Source organism: Mustelus asterias, chromosome 2 (genome assembly GCF_964213995.1).
Source record: "Mustelus asterias chromosome 2, sMusAst1.hap1.1, whole genome shotgun sequence".
Classification (NCBI taxonomy): Eukaryota; Metazoa; Chordata; class Chondrichthyes; order Carcharhiniformes; family Triakidae; genus Mustelus; species Mustelus asterias.
In genome coordinates this window covers 91,286,900-91,314,494 of record NC_135802.1, presented here as the reverse complement: position 1 = coordinate 91,314,494, position 27,595 = coordinate 91,286,900, and the positions used below count along the sequence as shown (strand labels likewise).

General features: G+C 43.9%; 1 protein-coding gene across 2 annotated transcripts in view; it reads right to left on the bottom strand.

Moving 5' to 3' along the window:
* The window catches only part of LOC144509624 (histone deacetylase 9), a 728,394-nt gene that overhangs the window by 318,952 nt on the left and 381,847 nt on the right, over window positions 1–27,595 (bottom strand). For both annotated transcript variants that reach the window (XM_078238446.1, XM_078238445.1), the window contains one exon: window positions 25,440–25,561. In XM_078238446.1, coding sequence (XP_078094572.1) covers window positions 25,440–25,561 — 122 coding nt within the window. The remainder of the gene's footprint in view (window positions 1–25,439; window positions 25,562–27,595) is intronic.

Here is a 27,595-nt window from a genome sequence, read left to right as displayed (position 1 = left end):
CATCCCAAAAAAAGCTCAACCAAAAAAAGCAGCGCAGCCATTTTGAGGCCCAAGCCTCATTCAAATAAGCTGGTGAAATGCTTGACCCAAGGAATCTCACTGGATTCAGACCATCGCAACGTGGGTCCACCCAGTGGACTAGTTCTGCTGACAACATCTGGGGAGCAAGGGGAATATTGAATTGTAGAGAAGTGTGGGGCCCCATGGGACACTCGTCCTGACCCCTCAAAAATAATTGAAAACTTAACATTCAAAGGCTTCTTTGGCTCAATGCCAGTAAAACATGATAAAGATTGCATGGTGCATATTCAAACCAACCAGGTCCTAAAATGGCTATTCAAGCTCCCGTGTACGACTTCCATGTTGGAAAAGCCTGATGACCTGAAACGAGCAGTTGCTTCGATCAGCCAATTGTAAGCCCCCATAACTGTGGGAGCAGACAAGGCATCAGCATTAAAGGGACATTACATCTAACAACCTCGTTTCAAGGCTTATCGCCCCTTAGTACCAAGTCTAGCAAATTAAATTTGATTCTATATGGCTTCAGAGTAGGATTTCGAACGCTGGCGAGAGCTATTCCTAAAATTTTATCACATAATGAATGACCACATAACATCTGTTAATGTTTTTGGATTTACCTCATAAAGGTCGGGTCTGGCTGTATGTTCCCTCCTCAGCAGCTGTTATACAAGAAGTTACCAGGAAACTAAAAACAGGACAGGGATTTTCACTGGGAAAGTAAGGTGGAAAAACTTTGGTTCTGCCAATAAAACACACTGAATTGGCGTTGATAGGAATGGCAACACTCAGATTCCAATAATAATTAACGATAACTCTTTGATAAGCTATACTTAACTGCTGTAATTGGTGTCCCATTAACCTACCTGTAACTAATAATATCCCTAGAACCCATTGATTGTTCACACGATAACTACAGCTAAATTCTTCCTGCAATACACAAGGTACTGTCAGGATTTCCAGTTCAGTACTTTCAACTGACTCTGTTTTTCTCCCTATCTCCTTGGACTCAGGTTGTGTGTGGAATCCCAATGTAGGATCTTCATCTAAACGCTTCTGAACTTGGATTTTGCACTTTTAAAACTGTTTAGCTCAGAGTGATCGAAACCAAACTGAGAAATTGCACAAAGCAAAGGGTTTGATGCACTTCTCACAGGACACATTGCCCTTAAACTCACTAAGCATAAGTATTTCTAAACCGTTCGCCAGCCTTGCATTCAATAAACAACAGTTTTCATAGAATGATAGAAATGACAGGAAAAGAGACATTCTGCGCTGTTATCTGCACTTATGCTGTTACTGTCTCCTGTAACTCTATTCGCCTCCCCCCCACCCCAGATCATTTTAAGTTTCAAACACTTTTCAATCACCTTTTCAAACACTCATGCCATTCCTCTTTAATAAGTGGTTATAGTCTTTGCTTCAATAGCGAATGTTGGTGAAACATCCTATAGTATAATAGCAGGTTAAAAACGGTCCTTCTTGGTTATTCAAATGAGAACCCTTTGTCTCTTGTCTCCTTGTTCCCATTCAGCCACCCATGGAAATGATCTATTATTGTTTATCCATGGAAAGATCCCATGTTTCTCTCAATCATTTATTGGTTGTTTTTCTCTCAGTGCCTTTCCAACAAACCATGTTGCTTCTGCTGATCCCCGCATCAGCAGGATGGACTCCATGTCAACCCTGTTCATCAGCTCCTCTTCGCCCTCCTCCAGCTCTGAGCGCCCCATTGTGAATTCCCCAGTTTCCCTCTCGTCCTGCTGTCTGAATACCAGCCCTTGACCTCACTCCCCCACCCCAATTCCGCAGTCTCCCTCTTTCCTCTCCTTTCTCACCCCAGAGCCCCCGGCCCCTGTGTGATATCACAATGTGGAGATGGGGTGCTACTGGAGCAAGAAATTTAAACAGAAATGGCTTTTTTTCGGATGTTTCTTTTATTGCTCAAAGCATCAATAGCTGAGAGAATTTTCTCCTATTCTGAGGTACTTCTGGATAATTTGATAGGGAAGGTAACCCTACTTCAGTCTGATCTATATTGCTAAACTGGCATATTGACTATCATGAGTAAATGGTATACTTGCCATTCTAAATGGAAACTACGCAGTAGGTTAGGAAGTACCTTCACAAGTATATGCCTTATCAAACTTCACCTCTGTAAGAAATACAATAATTGCAGTAGTATTTAACTGAGCTTCTGATTGGGAATTCTGTGAGACTTTATAAAAGCTTCGAAAATGCGTCAAGATATTTTGTGGTAAGAGTAAGTCTCATCATGTGATAACATTATTTTTCTTTTGCAGATAGAGTGAAACAAGAGTTGGCAACAATAAATATCACAAATGTTACTAGTCAGCAATCACAAGTTTAATCTAAAGAAAGAAGTGGCATTCATATATTGCCTTTCATGACCTCAGGACGTTCCAAAGTGTTTTCTAGCCAATTAAGTATTTTTGAAGTGTAGCCACTATTGTGTTGTACCGATACCATGCTGGTTAAATTAATTACAGGAAATGACTCAGCGCACTAAGTAACCTGTCTATTTTGGACTGCATGCACTATAACTGAACTGCAATGAGAATCTTTAATAAATGTTATTAGCAAGAAACTTCAAGTTAATTTTTATCTTCACCAAATGGACAGTAAACTGGTCGAGTGGAGCACAGAACCAGTCAAAATTAATGGAATGAAAATCAAGCAGTGGGAGCTGTCCCATCAAATCACACAACAATCAAAGAGAAACACTTGCATTGTTTTACAATCAAGGAGTTTCATGATATTAGAGTTAATTGGATAAAGAGATTCCTAATTACCTTATTTCAGAAATACCTTTATAATAAACCAATAATAAATAAAGTCTAAATAAACCACATCCACTAGTTCTCCTCGGTTAACTCTACTAGTTACATCCTCAAAAAATTCCAATAGAAACATCAAGCATGATTTCCCTTTTGTAAATCCATGCTGTGTTTGAAGATTGTACCACTGCCTTCCAAATACCGAGTTATGAAATTCTTAACAACAGACCCCAGCATAGAACATAGAACAGTACAGCACAGAACAGGCCCTTCGGCCCACGATGTTGTGCCGAGCTTTATCTGAAACCACGATCAAGCTATCCCACTCCCTATCATCCTGGTGTGCTCCATGTGCCTATCCAATAACCGCTTAAATGTTTCTGAAGTGTCTGACTCCACTATCACTGCAGGCAGTCCATTCCACACCCCAACCACTCTCTGCGTAAAGAACCTACCTCTGATATCCGTCCTGTATCTCCCACCACGAACCCTATAGTTATGCCCCCTTGTAATAGCTCCATCCACCCGAGGAAATAGTCTTTGAACGTTCACTCTATCTATCCCCTTCATCATTTTATACACCTCTATTAAGTCTCCCCTCAGCCTCCTCCGCTCCAGAGAGAACAGCCCTAGCTCCCTCAACCTTTCCTCATATGACCTACCCTCCAAACCAGGCAGCATCCTGGTAAATCTCCTCTGCACTCTTTCCAGCGCTTCCACATCCTTCTTATAATGAGGTGACCAGAACTGCACACAATATTCCAAATGTGGTCTCACCAAGGTCCTGTACAGTTGCAGCATAACCCCACGGCTCTTAAACTCCAACCCCCTGTTAATAAAAGCTAACACACTATAGGCCTTCTTCACAGCTCTATCCACTTGACTGGCAACCTTTAGAGATTTGTGGATATGGACCCCAAGATCTCTCTGTTCCTCCACAGTCTTCAGAACCCTACCTTTGACCCTGTAATCCACATTTAAATTTGTCCTACCAAAATGAATCACCTCACATTTATCAGGGTTAAACTCCATTTGCCATTTTTCAGCCCAGCTTTGCATCCTATCTATGTCTCTTTGCAGCCTACAACAGCCCTCCACCTCATCCACTACTCCACCAATCTTGGTGTCATCAGCAAATTTACTGATCCACCCTTCAGCCCCCTCCTCTAAGTCATTAATAAAAATCACAAAGAGCAGAGGACCAAGCACTGATCCCTGCGGCACACCGCTAGCAACCTGCCTCCAATCCGAAAATTTTCCATCGACCACCACCCTCTGTCTTCGGTCAGACAGCCAGTTACCTATCCAATCGGCCAACTTTCCCTCTATCCCGCACCTCCTCACTTTCATCATAAGCCGACCATGGGGGACCTTATCAAACGCCTTACTAAAATCCATGTATATGACATCAACTGCCCTACCTTCATCAACACACTTAGTTCCCTCCTCAAAAAATTCTATCAAATTTGTGAGGCACGACTTGCCCTTCACGAATCCGTGCTGACTATCTCGGATTAATCCGCATCTTTCTAAATGGTCGTAAATCCCATCCCTAAGGACCCTTTCCATCAATTTACCAACCACCGAAGTAAGACTAACCGGTCTATAATTACCAGGGTCATTTCTATTCCCTTTCTTAAACAGAGGAACAACATTCGCCATTCTCCAGTCCTCTGGCACCATCCCCGTGGACAGCGAGGACCCAAAGATCAACGCCAAAGGCTCTGCAATCTCATCCCTTGCCTCCCACAGAATCCTAGGATACATTTCATCAGGCCCAGGGGACTTATCGACCTTCAGTTTATTCAAAACTGCCAAGACATCCTCCCTCCGAACATCTATTTCCTCCAGCCTATTAGCCTGTAACACCTTCTCTTCCTCAAAAACATGGCCCCTCTCCTTGGTGAACACTGAAGAAAAGTATTCATTCATCACCTCGCCTATCTCTACTGACTCCATACACAAGTTCCCACTACTGTCCTTGACCGGCCCTAACCTCACCCTGGTCATTCTTTTATTCCTCACATAAGAGTAAAAAGCCTTGGGGTTTTCCTTGATCCGACCCGCCAAGGACTTCTCATGTCCCCTCCTAGCTCTCCTAAGCCCCTTTTTCAGCTCATTCCTCGCTAACTTGTAACCCTCAATCGAGCCATCTGAACCTTGTTTCCTCATCCCTACATAAGCTTCCCTCTTCCTTTTCACAAGACATTCCACCTCTTTTGTGAACCATGGTTCCCTCACTCGGCCATTTCCTCCCTGCCTGACAGGAACATACCTATCAAGGACATCCAGTATTTGTTCCTTGAAAAAGTTCCACTTTTCATTAGTTCCTTTCTCTGACAGTTTCTGTTCCCAACTTATGCCCCCTAATTCTTGCCTAATCGCATCATAATTACCCCTCCCCCAATTGTAAACCTTGCCCTGCCGTACGCCCCTATCCCTCTCCATTGCAATAACAAAAGACACCGAATTGTGGTCACTATCTCCAAATTGCTCTCCCACAACCAAATCTAACACTTGGCCCGGTTCATTTCCCAGTACCAAATCCAATGTGGCCTCACCTCTAGTCAGCCCATCCACATATTGTGTCAGGAAACCCTCCCGCACACACTGCACAAAAACTGCCCCATCCAAACTATTTGACCTACAAAGGTTCCAATCAATATTTGGAAAGTTAAAGTCCCCCATGACAACTACCCTGTGACCCCCACACATATCCATAATCTGCTTAGCAATTTCTTCCTCCACATCTCTATTACTATTTGGGGGCCTATAGTAAACTCCTAGCAACGTGACCGCTCCTTTCCTATTTCTAACTTCAGCCCATATTACCTCAATGTGCAGATCCCCCACGAAGTGCCTTTCCGCAGCCGTTAAACTATCCTTGATTAACAATGCCACTCCTCCACCTCTTTTACCAGCTTCCCTACACTTAGTGAAACATCTATACCCCGGAACGTCCAACAACCATTCCTGTCCTTGTTCTACCCACGTCTCCGTAATGGCCACAACATCGTAGTCCCAAGTACCAATCCACGCCCCAAGTTCATCTACCTTGTTCCGGATGCTCCTTGCATTGAAGTAGACACACTTCAACCCACCTTCCTGTCTACCAGTACCCACCCTTGACCCTGATACCTTCCCCAATACCTCACCACCTTCACTGACTTCTGGACTACAACTCCCTTTCCCACTCCCCTGACAAATTAGTTTAAACCCCCCTGAAGAGCCGTAACAAATTTCCCTCCGAGGATATTGGTGCCCCTCTGGTTCAGGTGCACCCCGTCCTGTTTGTACAGGTCCCACCTTCCCCAGAACGTGTTCCAATTATCCACGTATCTGAAACCCTCCCTCCTACACCATCCCTGCAACCACATATTTAACTGCACTCTCTCCCTGTTCCTCAACTCGCTATCACGTGGTACCGGCAACGTACCAGAGATGACCACATGTTTCGTCTTGGCTCTCAGCTTCCAGCCCAGCTCCAGAAATTCCTGCTTTAAATCCCCGTCCCTTCTCTTACCTATGTCATTGGTACCAATGTGCACCACGACTTGTGACTGTTTCCCCTCCCCCTTCAGAATCTGGAAAACACGGTCTGAGACATCACGGACCTTGGCATCCGGTAGGCAACATACCATCCGTGAGTCTCTTTTGCTGCCACAGAACCTCCTATCTATCCCTCTAACTAACGAGTCCCCAATAACTATCGCCCTCCCGCTCTCCCCCTTTCCCCCCCAGCAACTTCCCTATTACTGACGTTAGGCCCACTGGTCTATAATTCCCTGTTTTCTCTCTACCTCCCTTTTTGAATAGCAGGATTACATTAGCTACCCTCCAATCTGGAGGAACTATTCTAGAATTCAAATAATTTTGGAAAATAACCACCAATGCATCTACTATTTTCAGGGCCACTTCTTTAAGTACTCTGGGATGAAGATTATCAGGACCTGGAGATTTATCCACCTTCAATCCCATCAATTTCCCCAAAACCATTTCTCTATGAATACTGATTTCCTTCAGCTCCTCAAAAAAAACACATTTCTCTCAGCACTTTTGGAACATTATTCATGTCTTCCTTTGTGAAGACCAAAGCAAAGTACACATTTAATTCCTCAGCCATTTCTTTATTCCCCATTATGAATTCTCCCATTTCTGACTGTAAGGGGCCTACATTCATTTTTGTCAATCTTTTTCTCTTTACATATCTATAGAAACTTTTAGTCAGTTTTATGTTCCCCGGTAGCTCACTTTCATACTCTATTTTTCCCTTCTTAATCAATCCCTTGGTCCTCCTTTGCTGAATTTTAAACTGCTCCCAATCCTCAGACCTATTGCTTTTTCTTGCTGATTTGTATGCTTTTTCCTTGAATCTGATACTATCTCTAATTTCCCTTGTAAGCCATGGTTTGGCCACAATTCCCTTACCAGTCTTGCACCAAACCGGAATAAACAATCTCTGGAGTTCACCTATTCATTCTTTAAATACCTGCCATTGCCTGTCAACTGCCTTTCCTTTCAGTAATGTTTCAAAGTCTGTCATGGCCAATTCACGCCTCATACAGGGAGGTTTTGGGTAGGTTACGGGAACCGTGGTGCATGAAAGCTGCACTGAGCCTAGTCAAAAAGAAAAGGAAAGCGTACAAAAGGTTCAGAGAGCTAGGCGATGATAGGGATCTAGATGAGTATACGGCTTGTAGGAAGGGACTTAAGAAAGAAATTAGGAGAGCCAGAAGGGGCCACGAGAAAGCCTTGGCAGGTAAGATTAAGGAGAACCCTAAGGCGTTTTATAAATATGTGAAGAGTAAAAGGATGAGATGTGAAGGAATAGGACCTATAAAAGGTGAAGGTGAGAAAGTCTGAACAGAACCGGAAGAAATAGCAGAGGTGCTTAATGAATATTTTACCTCAGTATTCACGGTGGAAAAAGACCTGGGTGGTTGTACTACAGGATTGAGGCGAACTGAAAAGATTGAGTATGTGGACATTAAGAAAGAGGATGTGTTGGAAATTTTGAATAGCATCAAGATAGATAAGTCGCTGGGGCCGGATGGGATGTACCTCAGGCTACTGTGGGAGGCGAGGGAAGAGATTGCAGAGCCTCTGGCGATGATCTTTGCATCGTCGATGGAGATGGGAGAGGTTCCGGAGGATTGCGGATGTGGTTCCTATATTCAAGAAAGGGAATAGGGATAGCCCAGGAAATTACCGACCGGTGAGTCTAACCTCAGTAGTTGGTAAGTTGATGGAGAAGATCCTGAGGGACAGGATTTATGAACATTTAGAGAAGTTTAGTATGCTCAAACGTAGTCAGCCCGGCTTTGTCAACGGCAAATCGTGCCTTATGAGCCTGGTGGAGTTCTTTGAAAATGTGACTAAACACATTGACAAAGGAAAAGCGGTAGATGTGGTTTACATGGACTTCAGCAAGGCATTCGATAAGGTCCCCCATGCAAGACTTCTCGAGAAAGTGAGAGGGCATGGGATCCAAGGGGCTGTTGCCTTGTGGATCCAGAACTGACTTGCCTGCAGAAGGCAGAGAGTGGTTGTAGATGGGTCTTTTTCTGAATGGAGGTTGGTCACCAGTGGAGTGCCCCAGGGATCTGTTCTGGACCCTTGCTGTTTGTCATTTTCACAAATGACCTGGATGAGGAAGTGGAGGGATGGGTTGGTAAGTTTACCGACGACACGAAGGTTGGTGGTGTTGTGGATAGGTTGGAGGGATGTCAGAAGCTGCAGCGGGACATAGATAGGATGCAAGACTGGGCGGAAAAGTGGCAGATGGATTTCAACCCGGATAAATGTGTAGTGGTCCATTTTAGCAGGTCAAATGGGATGAAGGAGTATAATATCAAGGGTAAGACTCTTAGCAGTGTAGAGGATCAGAAGGACCTTGGGGTCCGGGTCCATAGGACTCTTAAATCGGCCTCGCAGGTAGAGGAGGTGGTTAAGAAGGCGTATGGTGTGCTGGCCTTCATCAATCGAGGGATTGAGTTTAGGAGTCGGGAGATAATGATGCAGCTTTATAAGACCCTCGTCAGACCCCACTTGGAGTACTGTGCTCAGTTCTGGTTGGCTCATTACAGGAGGGATGTGGAAATGATTGAAAGGGTGCAGAGAAGATTTACAAGGATGTTGCCTGGATTGGTTGGCATGCCTTACGAGGATAGGTTGAGGGAGCTCGGTCTTTTCTCCTTGGAGAGACGAAGGATGAGAGTTGACCTGGTGGAGGAGTACAAGATGTTGAGAGGTAGAGATCGAGTGGATTCTCGGAGGCTTTTTCCCAGGGCTGAAATGGCTGCTCCGAGAGGATACAGGTTTAAGGTGCTGGGGAGTAGGTACGGAGGAGATGTCAGGGGTAAGTTTTTCACTCAGAGGGTGGTGGGTGAGTGGGATCGGCTGCCATCAGTGGTGGTGGAGGCAAACTCGATAGGGTCTTTTAAGAGACTTCTGGATGAGTACATGGGACTTAATAGGATTGAGGGTTATAGGTAAGCCTTTATATAAGCCTAGGTAGGTAGGGACATGACCGGCGCAACTTGTGGGCCGAAGGGCCTGTTTGTGCTGTATTATTTCTATGTTATATGTTCTATACCATCATAGTTACCTTTATTGAGATTCAGGACCCTGGTCTTAGAATCAACTACATTATTATCCACCTTGACAAAGAATTCTACCATATTATGGTCATTCATTCCCAAGAGTTCTCTTACAACTAGATTGCCAACTAATTATTTCTCATTACACAACACCCAGTCCAATATGGCGTGTTCCCTTGTTGGTTCCTCAATGTATTGCTCCAGAAAACCATCCCGTATGCATTCCAGAAATCCCTGCTCTATTGCACTGTGACTAATTTGACTCTCCCAATCTATATGCAGATTAAAGACGCCCATAATCACAGATGTTCCTTTAACACATGCATCTATCATTTCCTGTCTAATGCTTTTCCCAACATTACCGCCACAGTTGGGTGGTCTGTATACCACCCCCACCAATGTTTTTTGTCCCTTGTTGTTTCTTAACTCGACCCATACAGATTCGACATCACCTATGCTGATATTTTTCCTCAATATCATATCAACATCGCTTTTAATCAACAATGCAACTCCAGCACCTTTTCCTTGCCTTCTGTCCTCCCTAAACACTGAATAGCTCTCAATGTTTATTTCCCATCCTTGCTCACCTTGGAGTCACGTCTCCATAATGCCAACTATATGATACCCCTTTACATCTATCTGTGCAACTAATTAATCCATTTTGTCATTTTATTTTGAGTGCTCTGAGCATTCAGGTACAAAATCTTAAGGTGGGCACTTTGAACATTTTTTTTTCCCTTTTCTACAATTTTTAAAAAAAACTCAGTCCTTATCTGACTCTGGCCCTTTATTTCTCTGCCTATCACTTCCCTTATTCTCCTTACTGTCTTTTCCTCTTGTTCTTCAATTATCCCTGTTCTGAATCCTTCCAAAGGTTCCCATCACCCTGCCATATTTACACCCTCCCCAACCACACTAACAAGTACCCCACCGCCCCCCGCAGCCCCCCCAGCTCCCCCCCCCCCCCCCCCCCCCTCCCCAGCCCCCCCCCCCCCCCCCCCCCCGCCACAACCAGGACATCAGTCCTGACCCTGCCCAGGTGTAACCTGTCCAGTTTGTACAGGTCCCACCTCCCCTGAACCGGTCCCAATGCCCTAGGAAACTGAGACCCTCCCCCTCACACCATCTTTTCAGCCACGTATTCATCCTAGGTATCCTGCTGTTTCTACTCTGACTAGCACGTGGCACAGGTAGTAAACCTGAGATCACTACCTTTGAGATCCTACTTTTCAGCTTGCTTCCTAGCTCCATATATTCTGCTTTTAGCAACTCATCCCTTTTTTTTACATATGTCGTTTGTACCAACGTGTACTACGACCACTGGCTGTTCACCCTCCCTTTTCAGAATATTCTGCAGCCGCTGTAAGACATCCTTGTCCCGAGCATCAGAAAAGGCATCACGATGCTGTCAGGAGCCTGCATGATATGGTGTGTATGGTCACACACCGGCTGGATATTTGGTTACGGTAAAGTTCAGAGCTGATATGCAGTATCTGCAAAGTGATGTGCGTGCGGTCAACCAAACCCTACATGAAAGGGGGAAGTATGCAGTCATCAAAAGTCATATGCTAGCTATGCCTGCTTCTCTCTGGCAAGAAAGAATCAAACATATTCAACTCTCTTCAAATAGAGAACCTCAGTGACATCCCTTATAGGTCAGTGAATAGTGAATTGGGAGATATTGCAAATATTGCCTGCTCCAGTCTGGAAAGAACCCAACACTGATTCCATCGCCAAGGTCACCTTCACAGCCACTGGCAAAGGCATTCTCATCCTGCCATCCTAACATTGCAGTTGTGGTTTCAGCAGCTGGCCTTGTCCTTAGTAAAGCGGAAATGTTTAACACAGCATTTTTTGCTGAACTTGAGGGCTGGAGAATTGCTTCCTGAACACTGTGGGTAGATAAGGCCTCTTGCTGAGTGCCCTTTTCCCCTTCCTCCACCCCCTCTTCCAGCAGCTTGACCTACTCATGTTGCCTCATTTGCCCGTTCATGCTGAAGTCCACTTTTGGGAGCAAGTGGTTAAAGCATAGAAACCTCGAAGATAGGAGCAGGAGGAGGCCATTTGGCCCTTCGAGCCTCCTCTGCCATTCATTACGATCATGGCTGATCATCCAGCTCAATAGCCTAATCCTGTTTTCTCCCCATAACCTTTGATTCCATTCACCCAAGTGCTATATCTAGCCACCTCTTGAATACAGTCAATGTTTTGGCATCAACTACTTCCTGTGGTAATGAATTCCACAGGCTCACCACTCTTTGGGTGAAGAAATGTATCCTCACCTCCATCCTAAATGGTCTACCCTGAATCCTCGGACAGTGATCGACCCCTGGTTCTGGACTCCAGAATATCATTGCAATATCATTGAAATCAGACAAAGTCCTACAGCATGTGCCACAGTACTCCCTGTGGACGTCAACAACTTTAAGCAATTCTGGAAGCCCACCAAAGCACTTCAATAATTCAACAAGAGCCAGCAGAAATCAAGCAGTAACTAACCTGAAAGTTAGTGCTTATGAGGGCCCCTTCCTACTGATGAATGCATATTAGACTGCGCAGAATCAGGTTGGAATCCAATCAGTGTTATACACAGGCTAATGTCACAATCGGCCTGCTCTCCATACCTTCAGCAGTTACTCACTGGCAAAGCCCTAACATCTTCACTAAAATGACAATGGGGCCATGGAAGGGCAGCTAGCACCAGAACTGTTCATGCGCATCATGGGAGCCATTACAGAGGTGCAGAAAAATCGGGTACTAAAGAGCCCAGACATTTTTATTATGGTTTGTGCCATTTTTGACATTTTTTTAAACTTCCACAGTGAACCTCAGCTTTTAAACAAACATCCCCATTATTCTCTTTATGCCTTTAAAACCCTGAAGGGAATTAAAATCTTGTTAAGATTAAGTTGCAATCAGGAAGGTTTTCCAGATCTCATGATCTTTTAGTAACAGAAGTTGACTATTTTCCCACCTCTAGGTTAACCCCTCCACAATGATTATGCTGGACTGGGGGCAAGAGGAAGAGAAAATTCCAAAAGATGACAGTCCTAATCGAATTGCTCTAATACTTTTTTATACATAAAGCACAACATCACATTGATTTTAAAATAAATATGTATTCGTTTAATGTAATCATAGTATTTGGACAGGTATGAAATTAATTTTCAAATGTTGCCTCAAGCTACACAGTCATCATCCATTTTCAAAACTACTGTGTTGATTTACAACATCACTTAAATATGTATAATACTAATATTTGAGTTGAAATATAAAAATGTAGACACCATTTAAACCTGTCACTTTCATCATTTCTATGCAATAATGCTTTTATTTGTTTAATTGTTCCAACATATAGATGAAGAAATGAAAGGAAAATAATTGATGCTGTGCTTGAGTTACAATGAGCGTTGGAAAACTGTTCAATCATGATCAAAGCCAAGTCATGCCCTGCCCTGAGCTGAAGTCCACACACTCGCACTTCCAAAAGAGTTTGCAAGATATAGATAAAAACAAAGGTGAATTTTAAACCCCAACATGGGTGGATTCAATTTTTTTTTAATTTCATCAAATCTCAAATCTGATCTCAAGTCACCTCGAACCCACCAAATTCCAGGTGGCGGAAGCAAATTAATGTGGAGGAATGCAAGATAATCAATTTTGGCAGGAAATGCTAAGAATTGGAATGCTTATTTAATGGTAAGATAGTGGACATAAGGAAGAAGAAAGGGACCTTGGGGAGAATATATATAATTCCTTCAAACTTCAAGACCGGGCTAATAAATTCATTAAAAAGTCAATGGAACCGGAGGTTTATAACTGAGACACTGAGTCGAAGATTAGTCAACTGATCACATGTAAATTCAAGCAATGGTTAGGTTTCAATTAGAGTACTTTGTGCAATTGCGATACCTCATTACAGAAAGGTATTAAAGCAATAGAAAATATACAGTGTATGTTCACCAGAAAGTTATCAGGACTCAAAAATTATACATGTGACAATTTCCATTGAAACAAAGTACAAGAAAGGGGGGATTGGATTTTAATATTATGCTTCTTACTATTATGAAGGATCTTGTCAGATTGTGCAGGGAAGATAATTACCTCTGGGTTTGGTGTTAAATTGCCACTAAGACGGTGGAGAGAACTAGGAGAAATGTCTCTATCCAAGAAGTAGTTAAAATATTTGATTTAAGGAATAGCTGAGTTATATAGATAGCAGTGCATAAATTATAAGAATAGATCTAACATTCAAAGTCGAGGCAGACTGGGGCTGTGGGGAACTGCGTGTCAAGTAGAGGAGTGCTTTAGAATGATTTTAAAAAGTCAACCGAGACAATCTCCCGACATTGACAGGTGACTTTTCCAAACTGGAGTGGGATATGGCAATATTCCAGTGCCCCAGAGAAGGCCACTGCCACAGGCAAGAGCCTGCAATTGCTAATCAGATCATGAGGGGCTCCAATATCTGATCCTGGAGGCTTAGCCCTGATAGATTGCAGGGGAGCTCTTTCAACATGGTGGGGGGGGTGGCGCAATCTGTCCGATGTGGAGGAAGAGCTGATTGCAAGAAAGCAGGTGAGCTTTGGGAGCTGAAGGAAGCACTCCTGTTCCTATTAGCTGATGAGCAATGCCTAAAGAGCACTTATGCTAACCATGATTATGCCCTTGCCTCCCTTGAGCTGTTGTGTTTCCCCGAGGCCTGGACAACTCAACTGGTCATGGCTTAAAGCTATAAAATGGATCAAATCTAAAGGTGCCGGTGTCATGATTATATTTAAATGACCAACTCACCTCCTGGGAATGGGTTGGCTGCCTACCCTCTCCCACCCGCAACTCCTCCCCCCAACTCCATCTGTGTTAAACCAGGAAGTGGGCGAGTTGGTGGCATTTTGAGGTCAGATTTGAGATTTTATAAATTTTACATTTCACTCAACCCTAATCCACTTATTTTTGTGGCTAATATTCACCACAATGGATTAGACAAGCCTGGTGTTTCAAATTTCTAACTGTTAATGGATCCAGAGAATATTTTCAATTCTTAAGAATCATTATTTCATGAGCTAAATGCTTAGCATATGTAATAAAATGCACATCGATATTATGCTCATGAACTGCCCTGATGGAATTACGGATTGGAGATGGCACAAATTCTTTGCAGCCCTAATTCTCTTGCTTCAGCTTGTTTTGGGCACAGCTCTCCACAGGAAGCGCAGGTTAGGCAAACTTATCTTTGCAAATAATCTTTATTGGAAATTTCAAGCTAGTTTCAGTCTTACCCATTTGCCAATTTGTGTTTCCAGTCATAATCAGGCAATCATTTGGAATGGCTTCTCTTCCCTCTTCTGCATCGTAACTTAGAGTCCCCCAAGGATCTGTCCATGTCTCCCTCCTATCTCGCAGCCACGTGTTCTGCTTGGACACCATCATCAGATTCCACACGTACGCTGCCGACATCTAGCTCTGGCTCAACACAACTTCTCACACCTCTGCCACTGTCTGACCCATCACACTTATATGTCCAACATTCAGTTCTGGATAAGCAGAAGTTTCTTCCAAATAGATAATGGGAAGACTGAAGCTATATTTTTCAGTCTTTGGTACAAACTATTAGCTAACTGCCGACTCCATCCTTCTCGCTGGCAAATGTCTGACGCGGAATCAGACTATTGGCAATCTTGGTGTCATTTTTGACCCAGAGATGAGCTTCTGATCACATGATCCACTTCATCACCAAGAGGCACCTATTTCCACTCCCATAACATCACCTGATTCTGTCCTTGCCTCAGCTCGATTGCTGTTATAACTGTCATCCAAGCCAGCTGTTATCTCGGGATCTGATTATTCCAATGTACCACCCAACTTAAACTTGCACTTATCCAAAACACTGCTTCCTAAATCGGACAAAGTCCCATTCACCCTTCACCCCAGTGCTTGGTGATCTTGATAGTCGAACAATGCCTCAGTTTTAGAATACTTATCTTCATTTTCAAACACATCCATCACCTCATACCCCCCGCCCCATCTCTTTACCCTCCTCCATCCCTACAAAGCTTCAACATTTCTGGGCTTACTGTGATGTTTTGCCATGCTAAAGGTGATATTTAAATGCAAGTTGCTACTATTGTATGGTGCCAGTTTGTAAAAGATGTGATGGTGCGGAATACACAAAGTGGTTTGCAGATTCCAAAAGGAAATGATTCATCCCTCTTCATGTCAATTACCTGAAGGCAGCCCCTGTCAAAAAAAAATAATTTAATTAAGCAGATGCACGTCATTTAAGACGGAGCTAGCCATAGTGACGAGTACAGCGCAGCAGATGCCAAGTCTACCCAAGTTATAGAAGCAGTTAATATTGATTGCCGCATTGCTCTCTGCTAACAATTAATCATCCGTGATCTTTACACCTGTCTTATCGGAAGAACTTGATGTGAACTGCTTCTCTTTCTTCTGCAAGTGTGAGAATTGTCAGTTTGCCGGGAGATCCCCCTGACACTTTTGATTTCTAATTTGACTGACATTTTTGACTAATTATGAAGGCGGCATTTTATCATCCTGCCACATCAGTTTGACTCCAAAAATGACAGGGCAACTTTCAAATCAGTCGGACAACCCACGATTATTTGGTTCCCTTTTTATAACAAGAAGCTGCATTTATATAATTCTTTTTACACAGTTATTAAATAGGAGGTAGGTTTTAAGGAGTGACTTAAAGGAAGAAAGTGAGTCAGAAAGGCAGAGAAGATTCAGAAGGGAATTCCAGAGCTTGGGGCCTACAGCTGAAGGCATGGTTGCCAATGTTAGGGCAATTAACATCAAAGATGCACAAAAGTCCAGAATTAGAGGAGTTCAGAGATCTGAGGGTTGTGGGGCTGGAGGAGATAAAAAGAGATGAGACCATGAAAGATTTTGAAAACAAAGATTAGAATTTTAAAATCGAGGTGTTGTTTTAATTTGGAGCCAATGTCGGGTCGTGATGGGCGAATGGGAGTTGGTATGAGCTAGGGTACACACAGCAGAGTTTTGGCTGTGTTAAGCTTATTGGGAGTGGGGGGGGGGGGTAATATAAATACATACATACATACAGAAACATTGTGGCTGAAGGAGCAGGTCAGAAGCTGGAAATTTTGTGATGAATAACTCACCTTCAGATTCCCCAAAGCTTGTCCATTAAATACAGGGCATAAGTCAGGCGAATGAAGGAACACCTCCCATGTGCCAGGGTGTGTGCATTTCCAAAAACATTAGAAGCTCGACACCATTCAGGACAAAGCTGCTGTCTACTCAACTGGTACTCATTCACCACCTTAAACACTCATTCCCTCCACCACCGCTGCAACAATGTGCATCATAAACAAGGTCACATCTCAGCTACTCCCCTCTGACAGCACCTTCCAAACCTGCGACCTCTACCACTCAGATGAGCAAAGGCAGCAGCCACATGGCAACACTGCTACCTGCAAGCCCCTGTCCCCAAATCTCCCACTGTCCTGATTCAGAAATATATCACCATTCCATCACAGAGGCTGGTCAAAATCCTAGAATTTCCTCTTTTGCAGCACTGCGGATGTACCTGCACTACATGAGACTACAGTAGTTCAAGAAGGCAGTTTGTCAGCTTCCCAAATGCAATTAGGAATGGCAATACATGTTGGCCTTGACCAAATCGCATGGATGATTTTTTTAAAGAGATGGAACCGTGAATTCCACATGGAATACTCAAGCTTTGAAGCAACAAGGACATGAATGATGGTGTTAACAGCAGGTGAGCTGAGGCAGGGACAGAACAGGATAATGTTAAAGAGCAAATTTCTGGAATAGTGGCTGGGGAGAGCAGGATCTGACAGTGCTTTACATGGTCAAGTCAGATCTAATGATCAATAGCTAAACTAGCTGACCCCCGTATGTATTTCAGTCTGTATCACTTGGGACTTAAGGGAGCGGGGATGAAAGGTTTATCAGGGGAATGTCGAGGGTGAGAGAGAATAATGGTTATATGGGGAACAGCAAGTGGGAGGTGAGGGTGGGGTTTGAGCAGATCAGTAGCTGCAGAAATTTCCAGGACTTTCTTCGAATTTTCCTGGTAAGTGCAAGTGGGATCTGGATTGGAGTTTGACCTGTACAGGCAGCAGCAGCAGGAAAATTGCACTTATGTTAATAAGGGAAGAAGGTAAAATGTCATGCACAGTTCACCCTTTTATTTATGTCACAAGTAACACTGCAGTGAAGTTACTATGAAAATCCCCTAGTCGCCACACTCCGGCGCCTGTTCGGGTACACTGAGGGAGAATTTAGCATGGCCAATGCACCTAACCAGCATGTCTTTTGGACTGTGGGAGGAAACTGGAGTACCCAAATTAAACCCACGCAGACACGGGGAGAACGTGCAGACTCCGCACAGACTGACACAAACCGGAAATCGTACCGGACTCCCTGGCACTGGGGCACCAGTGCTAACCACTGTGCCACTAGCTGCCCCCAGCCTTTTGCACCAGCCAGTGAGTTGTCCAACCATCAGTCTATTTGGGGACAGTTGAAGGTCATGCCAGAAAAACACAGAGGGCGGAATCTCACTAAAAAAATGGGAAGTGTCAAGATCTGAATGAAAACCGATGCGTTTCTTTCCAGAGAAACAGGCAGGTTTTTTCTCCAGATCTTATGACAGCTTGTCAAAAAACCCAGGGGAGCATGTGTATTGATTTGATTTGATTTTTTAATGTCACATATATTGGGAGACAGTGAAAAGTATTGTTTTCTGCACGCTATACAGACAAAACATACCATTCATAGAGTGCATAGGGCAGAAGGAAAGGAGAGGGTGCAGAACATAGTGTTACTGTCATAGTTAGGGTGTAGAGAAGGATCAGCTTAATATAAGGTAGGTCCATTCAAAAATTTGATGGTAGCAGGGAAGAAGCTGTTCTTGTGTCTGTTGGTACGTGATCTCAGACTTTTGTATCTTTTTCCTGATGGAAGAAGGTGGAAGAGTATGTCTGGGGTGGGTGGGATCCTTGATTTTGCTGGCTGCTTTTCCAAGACAGCGGTCTTGGTCAGAGCAGGAGCCATACCAAGCTGTGATATGCTGTCATTTTGAGGGTGGGGCCTAAACATACAAGTAAAGAGAATTGATACGCAAAGGGATCTGGGTGTACAGATACACAGGTCACTGAAAGTGGCAATGCAGGTGGAGAAGGTAGTCAAGAAGGCATACGGCATGCTTGCCTTCATCGGCCGGAACATTGAGCTTAAAAATTGGCAAGTCATGTTGCAGCTTTATAGAACCTTAGTTAGGCCGCACTTGGAATATAGTGTTCAATTCTGGTCGCCACACTACCAGAAGGATATGGAAGCTTTGGAGAGGGTACAGAAAAGATTTACTAGGATGTTGCCTGGTATGGAGGACATCAGCTATGAGGAGAGGTTGGAGAAACTTGGTTTGTTCTCACTGGAACGACGGAGGTTGTGAGGTGACCTGATAGAAGCCTACAAGATTATGAGAGGCATGGACAGAGTGGATAGTCAGAAACTTTTTCCAGGGTGGAAGAGTCAATTACTAGGGGGCACAGGTTTAAGGTGCGAGGGGCAAGGTTTAAAGGGGATGTGCAAGGCAAATTCTTTTTACACAGAGGGGGGTGGGTGCCTGGAACTCGTTGCCGGGGGAGGTAGTGGAAACAGATACGGTAGTGACTTTTAAGGGGTGTCTTGACAAATACATGAACAGGATGGGAATAGAGGGATATGGTCCCCGGAAGGATAGGGATTTTAGTTAAGTTGGGCAGCATGGTCGGTGCAGGCTTGGACGGCCAACGGGCCTGTTCCTGTGCTGTAATTTTCTTTGTTCTTTGTTCTTAAAGCCTGGCTGCACTGAGATAGGGGTGCCCCAATGACACTAAGGAATAACCTCCCCCATCCTATCACAGAGATCTAGGGGCTCCCCCCCACTCTTTGATCAATGTCAACATCTTCCCCACTCCCCCCCCCCCCCCGCCCCCCCACCACCACAACACCCCCTGACCCCGGTTATGGACACTGACATCAAGCGATCGATGCCACCCCCCGCCACCGCCCCCCAACCCCCACGGTCATCCCTGCCATCTCCCTCTTTCCCCCCCACCCCCCATATCCCCCATGAGGCTCCTTCTAAAGTCCAATGTGAACCTGGCAGTGCCAACCTGTGCCAGGGCAGTGCCTGGCCATGTCCCTCTCCCCCAGGGGCTATACTCACATTTGCATCCCCAGGCGGACCCCCACAACAGTTCACATCTGGGTGAACCTGTTGTTAATCTTGCCAACATGATGTCACGTCAGTGAGATTTGAAAATACAGCAAAGTCAATATATGGCGGGGAGCCTGATAATTATGCAAATGTATTCAAATGAGGTTCTCACCCTTTCTGGGCATGAACCTTATTATGTCACCAGCAAGGGGCAAGGCAAATTGTGGAATGTGATCACTCCGATTCTCTCTGGATTTTTAGCCCGCATCGCCATTTCCTCTGATGGTGAATGCAGGGTGAAGATTGCCCCCGGCGCTTTCCTGCATCCAGTAATGCTGTTCCTGAACCATGAAAATATTGTGGCTCATTCCAGCTACCCCAAATACCCCACTAATAATTGAAAATGCCATCCCCCCCCCCCCCCCCCCGCCGCCAATGTCTCCAGTTTAGGGATAACTTACCAAAACTGTTTTTTTTTTCATTTATTCATGGGACATGGGTGTCACTGGCTGGCCAGCATTTATTGCCCATCCCTAGTTGCCCTTAGAGGGCAGTTGAAGTCAACCACATTGCTGTGGCTCTGGAGTCACATGTAGGCCAGACTAGGTAAGGATGGTAGATTTCCTTCTCTAAAGGACCTTCGTGAACTAGATGTGTTTTTCCAATAATGGCTTCATGGTCATCAGTAAGTTTTTAATTCCAAATTTTTTTTATTATTGAATTCAAATTCCACCATCTGCCATGGCAGAATTTGAACCCAGGTCCCCAGAATACTAGCTGAGTTTCTGGATTAATATTTTAAGCTAGTTTTCAATCTCTTGATTATTATCTGGTAACCTTTGCTGGAAAGTATATGTTAGGCTGAAGTGAGATTGTAAATGGGTGGGGGTATGAAAATATAGAATGAATACAAGTAAATGGGGAACTTTGGAAATTAACTATCCCACAACAACAACTGAAAAAAGAATATGAACGCCTGAATAAAAAAACTGACTACTTAGTCTTTAGCCCCAATACTTACATGAGCTTTGGCAGTGGAGGTAGTCGGAAATTGGGATGGAGGTATTAGAGTTCACAAGGAGTTGGTGTCGGGGAGGCTCAGAGCACACAGGGTGTACAGAGGATACACTACTGCTCCTCTTGGCCCACGAGCAGTGCTGTAAATTTGTTTACCTTAAAGATAAGGCCTTTCTTGCCTCCATTTATGTACTGAGATTCCCAATGTTCAAAAACCCAGCCAAAATTAGTTAAAAATAAAAATCTGTTAAAATTATTTCAAAACCTTAAAATATTTCAACCCTGCCTACCCCCTAAGAAGGGATTGTTTGTCGGTCTACCAAACCCTCCTAGCCACACATCAGCCTGCCTTGAAACTGCATTGTGTCCCTCCAGCATACTGGAACTCCCTTCCTAACACCACTGTGGGCGTATCTACGTCAGATAGACTTCAGCAGCTCAAAAAGATGGCTCACCACCACCTTCGCAAGAGCAATTAGAGATGAGCAAGAACTGCTGACCTTGCCAGCAACAACCACATCCCATGAAAAAAAAGAAGCACCTCCATCAAAAGTACAAGTGGATGGGTTGGGATCAGGTTTGAAATGTAAAATGTTTTTATTTCTCACCTAACCCAAATCCATTCATTTTGTTGGGGAGGGGAGGTGTGATTTAAAATGATCCCCTATGTTTCTGGATAGTTAATGCTTATTTATGGTTACTCACTCACATTCAACATGGTATGTTATGATGCTAATTTTTTCCAGTACAGAAGTTGTCAGATTAAGTAATGCCAACAAGAGAAAATTATTACATGACACAAATAATTCTATTTTTAAAATGTGATGATTCATTCCCCAGCAGACTGGAAGCTACCCTAAATGTTTTTCTTTTCCATTAATCATCGCCTCCTCTAAAGCTGTATAATAAACTTAAAGCACAACCACTGCGGTTGCACACAATCCTTATTACATTTGAACACCGCTAAAATTTGGTTTACTCATTGTATGGAAAAGTTACAGTTAAATTTTCAACTTTCTGCTCCCAGTAGGGAGTCTCGTGGATCAAGAACACATTGCTGAAGTCAGGACATGTACACCACATGATGTTCTGACCATTTTGATAGTCAGAAAATTATTTCTCTCAATCACACCTATTTCCAAAATGCAGTTGCAGCGCGAAGACCTTCGCCTGAGTCATTAACATGTACATTTATGGCATGATTAATCCTAAAATGCACATCATAGCACCCTTGCAGCTTGGCTTAGTTGCATGCTCACCTCAGCAGTGCCTGAGCACTAGAAATTGAGTGGACACTCCAGTATATTAATGGGACAGTGATCTAGTTACCAAAGGTACGGGGGGGCGATTCTCCCAGCCACCGGGAGGCATCAGCGGAGGCCGGGTAACGGGCTTACCGCTGGGCACCACGGCCTCCGCGCATCTCCGGCCAACAGAAATTGGCGCAGAGCTGAATAAACTATTTAACTCGGGATTTGCATTGCAGGACTGAAGTCTCCAGGCCCACTTGTGTCTCCCCCCAACAGCCTGACCCCCTGGCACTGCCCAAGGGGCAAAGAGGCACTGCCCATTAGGCAATACCAAAGTGAGTGAGGCCCAAAGGAGCGATCGATGGGGGTGGAGGGGTCCCACTGCCACTCTGCATTTGGGATCGCAGGCAGAGGGAGGGAGGACAGTAATCGGGGCAGGTTGGGTGGAGTGAGGGGCTGGCCTGGAGAAGTCCGGGACACCAGTGATCGGGGGTGGAGGGGAAATCGGAGGGGCAGCATTGTGGGATCCCGAGGCTGGCCAGCCATCAGGAGGCCGGCAGTGCAGGGCTACAGCGCATGTGCCGATCTTGGCGCTGACAGATTGGCGCATGCGCATTGGCCCGCTCAGCACTATGCTGCCAGCCTCTCCAGCAGGAATAGGCCCCGCCCCCAGCTTTTCAATGAGATTCACGCTAGGGCACTCTGTGATGCACAGAGTGTGGGAGATTCATTTTGAAAATCCCGCTGAAAAAAGCAGTGGGATTTACTCCAGTTTTTATGCAAATTCGGCACTTAGAATGTTTTTGGGAAAATTCCACCCACTATCTTTTGCCTGAGGCATTGAGCTAAGACCTGATCTGCTTTTACTCGCGTCCATTCCTCAGCTGGTTATTAAAGATTGAACGGCAACTTATGAAGAACAAAAGAATCTCACAGTATCCTGGCCCTCATTCTCCCTTCAAATAACACCATTAATGGACCAGTAACCTCATTACTAATTACGAGATTGCTGTGTACAAGAGAACTGCCACATATTTCATAGCAATTTATTGAGTGTGAAACACACTCAGAGGTCTTGAGAGATTTGATATAGGGCTATGTAAATTTAAATCCTTTCTAAAAGGTCTCCACCTCACCTTTTGAATTTAGTTTTTAAATGCATATGAGAGAATCGCTACAGCACATTTTGGGAGTAATTTTGATTTTGGGTGAAAGTGTAAAACAGGTAACATTGATTCAGCCGCCTGTCCTGACGTTCTTTGCCATTATCAAAGTCAAAATTACCTCATTAGCTGCTATCACAAGATAATCAACTTCCAAAGGAGGATGGGGTTACAGCTCATATTATAAAATTGTCCCTAACTTCATTAGATTACTTTTAAAAAATCAGAGTGATCAGTAAAAATTCTTCAGTACAGTTAAAGGTTGCTGCTGTATACAAAAAAAGATACTAAAAATGATAATGTAGAAGGAAATGTTATTTATTTAGCTGCACTGCTATTACAGTGGTTGTAGGAGTCTTGCTTTTTATATCTTGGCCAGGATTTTACGCTTGGCTGGATCCCTGCCACCTCTACCCTGTCAGGGGCAGGCCCATCCACATTCTGACAGCTTGTTCCGCAACTATTGAACAGTCAGGGGGCCATTGATTAACTGGAGGTGGATCTTCCAACCCCATCTACGGAGGAAGTCCTACCTTGATTTGAGAGCTGCCAGGCAAACAAATGGCCAGCAGTTCTCTGGTCCCATCAGCGATATCAGGAGCAGTGGCCAGTGCTGGGACTGCATTCAATCCCCAGTGGAGATCGGCGCCAGAACCAGATGCAAAGGTAAGCGGTGGTGGGGGAGGGGGCGTACTGGGACTGTGGTACCTCTGTGGGTAGGCTTGCAAACCCCTAGGCGGTGAGGGGGAGTCAAGTTGGATGGGCCATGGGAGGGGAGGAGGGTGATGAGAAATGCAGGGGTGGTGCAGGAAAGATTTTTCAGGCTTCACACTTGGCTCTAGCCTCTGTCCACTGTGGGAAAGATTATGACAAGGGCTGGAAGAAGCCCTTAAATGGCCATTAATTGGGCCCATGGCATTGCATTCAATTTTATGCTCACCTGCCAAACCAGTCCTGGAGCAGGGAGTGGGGTTTGTGTAAAATTCAGCCCCTTGTACCAAGTGTGCAATTTACGTTTGGTAACAATGGGATCCATCACAACCAAAGCGTGGGCTTTAACCTGCAGCAAAGATTTCCTGCTCTGTGGGATATTTGGAGCAAAACTGTAAATGCATTTCCTAAACTGTCTTTACACAATGATCAGAAGATGGAGCTCTGGCTGATCCAAGGCTGCCAGATTAAGATCAGCTAATGGCATGAAGCAGAGACATAAGCTGAAATAATCGTAGTCTAAATGGCCGAGAATCACGCCATGTAGAGTCACCGGGGGAAATTGTGAAATCCATTTTATTCATCTGTTTAGCACACAGTGTGCTTTTGATAATAAAAAGTGACTTAAGACTACTGTATTAGGACTACAGAACTTGGGCCGTATATTACTAGAGTAACTGTGAAGTCATGCTAAAGAAGTATCTTAAACTGAACTGTCCCATAATCCCTCGATGCTCTAAAGAGAGTCACTTGTATTTGCTGCTGTGCTGGACCTAATTAAAGTTAGTCTGAGGGCAATCATTTTTAATAAAACCTTCCCTCTTGTGACACCATGAATGGTGATGTCGCGCTTTAAGCACTAATTTATCCCTGATGCCACTTTGGGAGAATTGTATGCTGAGCCAGATGAAAAAAAACAGTAAAACGGGGAAAAGAATAATTCTGGTCTGTACACTTTAAAATGGAACACCAGTAAAATGAGGAATTAAGAATATTGGTCCTTTGTTTTCCTTCTGAGAAATAGCTCTTCCACGTTGCCGTTCCATCATCTAGGTCTAAAGTATAAAAGATTTCTAAAAATACACTGCAACTGTGAAGCATCACAAAGAGAACAGGATATTCCTTTAGAACTGATAGAATTGTGTGACAATCCAGTAGAACATAGTTTTCCTTAAGTTCTAAGTGTCAAAAACAAAATACTATAGCCACAGGAAATCAGGAACACAAACAGAGACCATCAGAAATACTCAGCCGGTCAGCCAGCAACAGTGGAGAGAACAGGCCAGATGCTTTGGGTACGGATCCTTTTTCAGATAAAGGGTGTATGCCCAATACATTTTGTCTATCCTCTTCACAAATGCTGTCAAGCCTGCTGAGAGTTTCCATCATTTCCTGTTCCTGGTATGGAATGTTGTCTATTAAAAGAAAACCTCACTCTTAAGGTAAAAGTTGGCAGTAATGACCAAAGTTCAATATAAAATAAATCATAAAAAGCTTTACTTCACATATTCAATAAAGTACATGGATACATATTTCTCAATACAAGCAGAGTCATCCTGTGAACATGCTATTATCTTGATTCAAAATTAAATGGGTAATTCTTCTCAATTTGTTGCAGGTCCAAAAGGTTTTCACAGCTAAAGGGGTAAACATAGATCTTGACTCACCAGTTTTACGCAGGGGGAAATCATCCTTTGTGTCATTAACCCCAGGTAATGACTGTTTATATGATGGAGAAGTTCCACTCTGTGGTGGTGAACTCTGGTCCAGTGAAGCATGGTGGGCCCCCCTGGCACAGGAACAAAGAGTAATGAATTAACACAACCATTGTACAGACTAGACAATAAATCACTTTGCAGATGGCCGGCATTGCATCTAATTTAAGAGAGCTTTTCTATGTCAATCAGTTATATTTGTTTTCAACTGGTTGGATTATCCTGAATCATATCTGTCCAAGATTTCGATTTTCTATTTTCCTTGAGCTTTGGCTGCCTCTCTCATACTTTTTAACATTCCAGCTCTATTAAACAGATGGTGGCCAAATTGAAAATTAATTGCAACTCTTTTCCAATTTTGAAAAAATCACGCTCAAATTTTCTGCTCAATCTACAAACAATTTTTTTTGGCATTCCTCACCATTCTGTCAAAATTATCCTGCCCAAAGTCCCCAGCTGGCTGATTTGGCTTCAAGTAAGGAGGTGCAGAAATCACAGCAGAGAAGAGGAACATTCAACATGAACTTGTGTCAATGCTTGCTCAAGTGAAGTAATCTAATCTAATTCAATTTCTTTATCATTACCCCATGATTTACACTGGTTTGTGTCCACAGTCACTTGCAGCAACTTCCTCCTTATTTTAATATTCTCTGTGTGAAAATAAATATTCTACCTTCAATCTTCCCGAACTTGAGTGCTACTGAAATGAGAGACAACTTTTCATCTTGCACTCTTCAGGGCAAATGCAAGAATGCCAAATTTCAAACCATCGCAACAATTTATACTACAGGTGAAAAAGGGGTCAGATTGCTTGGCAATTGGCTCAGTCATTGTCATGGAAAAAGCAATGGGAAACTATCAGCTCCCATACTTCTGGGCAATTCAAAGAAGGCACAGTGCTTGAATATATTCTTTTTGTTTGTGAACAACGGGCCCCCGTGTATGAATGCATGTCACTTTTAGCAACTGTAAATAAGCTATGTTATAAGCTTGAGTGATCATCTTACATTGACTGTTAGTGTTGCTATTAGCAGACTCAGAATTGTTTAGAAAGTGCTGTCCAATTGCAGAATCAGGGCTGGAATTCGCCCCAAAAAATTCTAAGTGTCAAATTTGCGTGAAAGTTAGAGTAAATTGCACTGGTTTTTCCAGCGTGTTTCCCAAAATGAATCTCCCACACTCTGTGCACTGCAGAGCATGGGTGTCATTAAATTTCAAGAGGCGGGGCCTATCCCCACTAGAGAGGCTGAAACCAGCACGCTGAGTGAGCCACTATGCATGCGCTGATCTGTCAAAAAATTATTTCAGCGGGATGGGAGAATCACCCTCCACATCGAACAGTAAATATTTTTGAATAACCTGGGAGCATGGGGATCCCATATAGTTCGCCTTTACTTTCTTTTCTCCATGGCAAAACCTCAACCAGAGTTAACTTGGCGACCAATCAGCATCCCGTTTCTCCTATATCTTCTTCTTATCAGTTGGGGAGCATTTTCAAGCAGGCCGCAGCTACAGGTACATCACCTGCCAGTGCATGTGGGAGAGTTAGGAGGCTTGTGACCCCAAGGAGGGAGCAGTTCAACCTCCAACTTTGGTTTCTGCGAACCCAGGGATCCCTGAACCAGATGGGCGTGTGATTTTTTTCTGAGGGGGATCTGATCACTGAGCCAAAGGGCTGGAGATGTGTATGGGGTGTGAGGGTTCGCATCTAATGTCTAACAGCCTGGGGGGAAGTACTTACCTTCTCCCCAAAGATGTCCTTGCCTCCCTCCAGCTGTTAGGTTTCCTGAGGCCCTTTGTTCTGCCTCTGCTAATTCCAGAAGTAGGTGGATCGAGTTTGAGATTTTCAAAGTTTTAATACCAACCCCAGCCCACCTGTTTTGTAAGTTAAGATTTATCCTGCTTCCTTTCAAATGAGATGTTACTAACAATATCGTTGAAGACAGATTATTAGATTGAACAAAGAACAAGAATGTTCTGTGCACAAACTGGCTGAGCTGATATTAACTGAACTTCAAAGGTTGTATCAAATGAAGAAGCTAATACACAAGTCACTATGATACTTATCCTTTCATATTCTTTATAGTTACCAATAACAGATATTTATC